Raw genomic sequence first — 6748 nt, forward strand, 5'->3', positions numbered from 1 at the left:
CTACTGACGTTTTCATGGCGAAGCATGACGACAAGATTGTTTTTTTAGACCGAGCTCTAACTTTTTAGACTTTTTCTTTAGTTTTTTTGATTCATTTAGATTTGATCAGTGTGATCCCAACTTCAAATAGGACAAACGGACAAGGTTGGAGACCATTGTGACAGTATGTATAGCAAGTATTAACCAAGTGACACACGGTACACACGAACACATGCACAAGACACAGCACAGCACACATGCAGACATGTCAAGGTGTCAGTTTCATTTGCACGCTGGGCGGTGAAGGCAGCATTGCTCTTCTACAGGCTGAGGGACTGGTTCACCTCCCTTCTGTATTTTACTCAGGGTGCCAAAATGGGGAGGAGGAAACAGAGCAGGACACGTGATTCACAGCAGAAGAAGCTGAAATTGAAATGGGGAAACCTTTCAGCAGTGCTTTCTGGTAAAGAATCTGGGACAGACAGGTTCACCGCTGCGACACTGAAGTCTTTAAAATGAATGAATATGAAATAAAATGTCATTTCCTCTCAGTAACGTCGAACATTTCAGACACCAGTGGAGCCCTGGAATAAAGTCCTGTTATATATAGCTCATTAAGATAAATGATTTGACTTTCTGTCATAGAAGTCTGTCAAATCATAGTATAATTCTGGCCGGTTCTTTAGGCCTTTAATTTATCTAAGTGACAAAGTGTAGAGGGTATTTAAGATTAAGAGTGTAGTTATATGAAAAGTTCACCTGCAAATCTTGTTTTTACTGCCATTTATGAATGGGATGACAGGTTAGCTGATAGGCGATCTTCATTAGTATACAGTATTATCAATTTCAAAGACGTTCTGTGAATTGACCTGGGAATCTGCCTTTCCTCCTCTTCTTTTTCCCAAGCACCCAAACTGGAGAAAGGTAGGCACATCAGGACAACAGAACAGAAACAGTTTTACAACATATTCCACTTGTGGACACAGAGCAATAAAGAACTATTTTGTGGAGACCTATAGACCTAGTGAAGTTTAAAATGATTGGACACATGTAGTCGACTTACTCTTATGCAAATGCCAGTATTGCAAGACAAGCATTCAGTAGTTTATGGACAGCAATTATATGGCACCCTTTACCGAACTGCACGTTTTCATCAATTCCAAACCGAGAAGAAAAAAAAAGGCCCTGCTTTGATAGAAAGTTACGGGTCCTCGACACTTTGCATGTGAACTAGTGTTAGATCTATTTTCCTCTCCTCTATAGCTGTCTTTCTCTCTGTCTTTCCCTGTTATGTGACCCAAATTTTCTCCGCTCCCATCCCCTACCCTTAAAAGTTTCATCTCCTCTTGGTTCTCCTAATGTGTTTTGCTTTCCTCCTTTTTCTTCCCTTCTCTTGTTTGTAAGTTTTATTTTTGTAATTGTGCATGTACAAGCGTCACTGACTCGATGGATATGTTAAAAAAAAAAGAGATTTCAGCTGCTGAAGCCATGCAAAACGTTTTGAATTGCCCTTAAAATATGGAAGATGTTTTCTGAATGCTTTATATTCTTTCTGCTGTAAAATAATAAAAAAAGGAAAAAATGAAGAAAACTCGAGAACAACGTTTGCTACGTCTTTCTGTTTCCTGTTTTCCTGTCAACAAAGGTGTAGGCTTTCGCTCCTGTTTCTCACCAACACATTTTATCAAGACAAGCAGCAGAGACAGTGTTTATAATGTAGTTTTTATTTCTATTCAACATATAATGCTGCATATCCTAAGGCTTTCACATTTAAAAGACGTTTGGTTGTACATCAGACAACCAAGGACTTTTAACAGGTGTGTACATACATACATACATGGTTTCACACAACATCAAAGTTATCTCAATAAATCATCTTAAAGTCCCCAAGCAACATGTCTCAATCATACCTATAGCATTGTTCTTTCTGTGAACAAATACTGACAGCGCTTATGTATGTGAGTGTGAGTGTGTAGGCGTGAGCACACGCATCTGGACACGCATGTGCACACGTACAGTATGCCACCGGGTCGGTATATGCAAGCATGATGTTCCTTATTTTGTCCGCATGTTCTTAAGTGAGTGCAAGATAGGGTTTTGTGTTTTAGTGCAAGCCCTGGCTCTTGTGTGTGGCATCAATGCCTGACGGCAGTTTTAGACACAGTACTTCCAGAAACACTCGGAGTTCCCCGCTCTCTTCCTGAACTGCTTCCGGATGCCCAGCACATGGCTGAAAGGATTGAGGAGACTTTGTTTCTCCAGCAGGACCTGAAAGGCAGGATAAAGTAGCAGCGATAAACAGCATGCAGCTTACTTTGCTTTGCTTTTTTTGAAGGATAATATTTGTAAAAAAAAAAAACCCACCTCTCTTTTCATCCCCCTGGGAAGCAGGCCTGCTGTTCTGACACCTGAGAGAAAATAAGACACGAGGTTATTCGGATATTTGAGATAACTTGTGTAAGCTTGTTGCATTAATGGTGTTTCTGTGCATGTCAGGCTTTTGAGCAGCGGTAGAGTGAAGGTTGAAGAAGTAAAGAGTGGAACAAATGAAGCGCCATCTCTTGCACCTTCATTAACAACTACAGACCTCCTGGTCTTGATCAATACCTCCAACCGCCTGCCTCTCCAGTGGTTCTACTTGGTAGCCAACCATTGAAAATCTTGTTACACTGGTATGATTGTGTTTATCACTTTGTAGCACAATGTTGCTGCAAAAGAGAAAATGTGCAAGTACGAGCACTGCGATATACAATGAGCTCATACAGGTGAGTGCAGGTGAAAGAAAGCATGTGCGTGTTTCTTACCATCTCTGTTGACCTCCCCAGATATCAGCGTGGAATATCTGAGACCAGCACCATCCTGAAGAGGGAAGGTTTGCTCAGATAGAGGCAGGTCATCCAGAGCGCCGACTCCTCGGTCCTCCACCGATACTGAGGAGAATCGAGCGACCACACACAGTTGGAAACACTAACTGTCAGGTATAGATTCACACAGTGTGCATTTTCTAGACATGTCATTTATTTGGATTGTTTGTGTCGCCGCTAAATAGTAAACACACACAGTTTCAATTTTCTCCTTACATGTTCTACAGCAATTAATGATAACTTAGTGTTTGTAATTATTTGAACAGAAAACTGAATATATTCTCTGACGGCAGCGAAATCCTGCATTAATGGTCCATGATGTGTGAACCTTGGCAGAACAATCAGTGTTCAACACTGCAGCTCTAAAGCAATTACTTCAAGGCCCTGCCTGCCATTAATCTTCACAAATTAGGCTTCATTGCTAAAAATGCTAATCAAGGTAGTGAATTAGTGAAATACTGTGAGTAACAGCTGTAATGGAGATTGCTTTCCACTCACCAGGTCCTGGATAGGGCATCTCAGCAGATTCTGTGATGGGGTGGGCCAGCAGTGGACCAGAGGCCACGAGCAGGAAGGCCCAGGACAAGAGATGGTTACACTTCATCATTATAGGCTGCTGTCGTTGGAAGTGGATCTGATTCGCACAGGAGCTCCTCAGTTGGAAAGAGGACTTGTTCATGCTCTGTTGGTCCCAACTGGGTTATATACTTCCAGCTGTAGCCTATCCCCCCTCCCGCAAGCCACACAGCAGACACACACACACACACACACTTTTGCCGGCCACAACAGCCATCAGCAATATCCACAGTCCCGTCCCTTCTAACTGTGATAAATCAACAGGAAGCCACAGGTGAATTATAGGCTCAATAAAAAGACAAGTGCTGTGGCCCATGCTTCAAGGGCACAGTCATGTTTTACCAGCTCTTCAGCTTGATTGACTGTTTTACTGGCGGTGTAAATGGGATCGAAGCAGGTGTTTCAGATGTCACTCTCAACAACATCCCACAGGGGAGCAGGTGGAGAAACTGGGCAGCCAAATGACTGATGTTTTTATGCTACCAGTTCATTAAACTCTTGGGCCATTTGAATCCTCTTGACTCAAAGCCCACAGAAAAACTCCCCAATCGAAGCTGCATACAAAGCAGTGAGAAGTCCTAATAAAACTGCATAATTACTTGCTCAGAGCTTCAGTGGAAATGCTAAACTGTTCGAGGCCGTGCAGCCTATAAGCCATTTGACATTTTAAGTCAATTTGAGAGAGCGGAGAATTTTCCATGGGTCACTGAAGCCCATTGATTCATGCACATTATTTAGAGGCCTTGTTCTGCTAAGACGTTGTATTTGTGCTTTCACGTCGCCTGAGTCATGCAGTAAAAGTCAGCTTTATTAGTACGTCCAGCGTAGATGGGCAGAGTCAGAGAAGGTGTCCTACGAGCTTGGAGACTGGGGACAGGTGGAGACAGCTATTTACAAAGTCATATTTTGAACCTCTGTATGTAATTTGTATATTTATTTGAAGTGTGACGTCAATGTTCAGTCTCTTGTATGATAATGAGGGTCGACGAAGCGACACTGACATTTAATTTTATGGCCAGGAGGCCAGACACTCTATTAGGTGATGCTGTATATCATAGAAAGCTATTAAGATTTATATTCTGTATTAGTCAAGGTCCCGCTGCCAATCCCGGCTTATTCCATCCTCTAAAATAAATGTTGTCTCCCTTGTACTTGAGGTTTGTCCTGCTATATATTGAATCCTCTTTACGATTCATGACGAGTCTAGAATTTCTCCAAGGCACGGGTGTTTCGTAACAAACGTGGACACATACTGCTCTTCCTTGAGATTCAGTTGACACAGTGTGAACAGCAGCAACAGCTCAAAGAAATGAATGTAGAGACTAAACTGAACTAAAAAAAATGTGCATTTGTCAAGAATTCCCATGGTAACGCTTGACATTTGACTCATTTCCCTTATAAATAATCTTAGTGTCAGTCACAATATATCAATGATAAAACAATTCGTTGCATGCAAAGGCCTGCTCTCAAAATGTTAAATATGAATGTAAACAAGTATCTGCACTAAAATGTAGAAGTCGTGTAAAATGGGACAGATTTTAGAGGGTAGAGTACAGCTGCATTAACGTGTAAGCAGTATTTTTACCGTTGTATGTATCTGGTTAAAGTGGTGCTTGGCCTGATCAGATCTCAGCTGGCAGGTGGTTTAAAACACAGCAGTGCAATGTCCTCTGTGAGTGTATCGCTTGTTTTGCCAGGGAAAAAAATCCACTGCAGCTGTCAGATGAACGTACTGAAGTAAAAACAGAAATAATCTCCACTCAAATGGTGAAGTACCTTTTATACAGCTTGTAAAATTTACAGCAGCAGTGTGGTGGTTCCATTAATGAAATTATCATTTGCTTCACTACTGAAATAGCCCCACAGGCACACCAGACACAATTCAGATGGTACAGTATCCCATTATCCAATTTCATATGAACAGTTAATAGCAAAAAAAAACTCTCAAGAAGCGTACAAAGAAATAACAGGATATGCACATACCCTGTGTATGTATGTTTGATTGTTATTTTAATGTTCACAAATGATTGCATTCATTCATTGCATATCACTATAGACCTGTTAAGTGTTTTTTTTTATGTTTTTATATTTAACAACTGCCAAGTCTGTTTTTATGTGATCCTTAATTTCTCTCATTTGTGTATCTGCTTTGCTGGCCTGATTTTGTTTTTATACATCCCAAGTTGACTGTACTCCTTAAATAAACATGAACATAAACCGTCATGGATCTCAAAGCTGCACATCACACCAAACAGCTGGAATAGTCCCAGCACAAACCTTCACTGTCGTTTTCAGCCATACGATCTGGCACCATAGGTGGAAAGTAACTATTAACTGTAACTACTGTACAATTTTGACATCAATGTAGACTTGAGTTTTTTTTTTCCATTTTCTGCTACTTTTGCCCAGTTCAGATGAAATTGTACTTTTTTCATCCTTACATTTATTCTATAATTTAAGTTACTTGTTACTTTCAGATGAAGAGACTCAGATTAATAATACAAATTTCAATCAACACAATGAAATATTGTGATATTGTTAAAATTAGCTCCACCTTTACCAGCTGCTACATTAAAGAATAATCTATGTTAATTATACATTATTCTGAAATGGGCCATTCTGCATAATGTGTACTTTATGGTAATGGTAATTTAAGCACTTTTGTACTTTAACTCAAGTGGAATTTTGAATGCAGGACTTTTGTTTGTAACAAGTATGTTGTATTCCTACACAGTGGCACTTCTGCCTGGGAGGTTTTTGCGACTTTGTTGTCAGTATTTGACCTCATGGATATCTGACGGACATAAGAGCAGCCAGCAGAGGGCGATATTACGTCTAGAAAACAATAACTGTGATATACCACTTCTACACATTAGCTTCCATTGTAGACTCTTCAGCGTGACCCTGGGGAAATAATATCTTCCTGGACAGTCTTCTGTGTACCTCCCTCATTTTAGTCGGTCTTCAATCTCAGATTGACAGATTGCAAATTGAATCTATCACAAACCTTGCAGGCTAAAAAAAAACCTAAAACAGCCTATAAATTCTCATTATCATTGACATAACAAGAATTTTTACAAGCAGCATATTGCCCTGCTCAGAAATGGGACTTCTGATAGGATTTTTTTCACACAGAAGCAATAGGTTTCCTGCCTATCTAAATAAATGCAGGAGATTTTTTGGCTGCTATTTTTCACAAACTAAGTCGTCTTCAGCCTTTTCTTGAACCAGGAGTCAAGTGAAGTGTTTTGCTCCATTATGAGATGTCCTTTAAAACTTTTAAACTAGTAGGCTAGTAAGCAGTTTTCTCCTCCATATTTTCTTTTTTT

The 6748-nt window shown here is 40.2% G+C and overlaps 1 protein-coding gene across 1 annotated transcript; it reads right to left on the minus strand.

The window, feature by feature from the left end:
- Positions 1-2133: 2133 nt before the first annotated feature.
- On the minus strand, positions 2134-3447 carry LOC121613242 (urotensin-2-like). The gene is made up of 4 exons (XM_041946569.1): positions 3342-3447; positions 2784-2909; positions 2344-2387; positions 2134-2247 (listed from the first exon to the last, which is right to left on the minus strand). The coding sequence occupies exons 1-4, from the start codon at positions 3445-3447 to the stop codon at positions 2134-2136; spliced, it is 390 nt and encodes a 129-aa protein (XP_041802503.1).
- Between the last annotated feature and the right edge of the window lie 3301 nt (positions 3448-6748).

The sequence above is a fragment of the Chelmon rostratus genome, chromosome 10, assembly GCF_017976325.1.
Source record: "Chelmon rostratus isolate fCheRos1 chromosome 10, fCheRos1.pri, whole genome shotgun sequence".
NCBI classification, from domain to species: Eukaryota; Metazoa; Chordata; class Actinopteri; order Chaetodontiformes; family Chaetodontidae; genus Chelmon; species Chelmon rostratus.

What these genes read in the sequence shown, in the direction of transcription:
- LOC121613242 (XM_041946569.1), bottom strand. Translation starts at nt 3,447, where the DNA reads ATGAAGTGTAACCATCTCTTGTCCTGGGCCTTCCTGCTCGTGGCCTCT. An exon ending in GATGCCCTATCCAGGACCTG is followed by an intron (nt 2,910 to 3,341) that starts GTGAGTGGAAAG and finishes GATTCTCCTCAG; the next exon opens with TATCGGTGGAGGACCGAGGA. An exon ending in CCAGGGGGATGAAAAGAGAG is followed by an intron (nt 2,248 to 2,343) that starts GTGGGTTTTTTT and finishes CCTGCCTTTCAG; the next exon opens with GTCCTGCTGGAGAAACAAAG.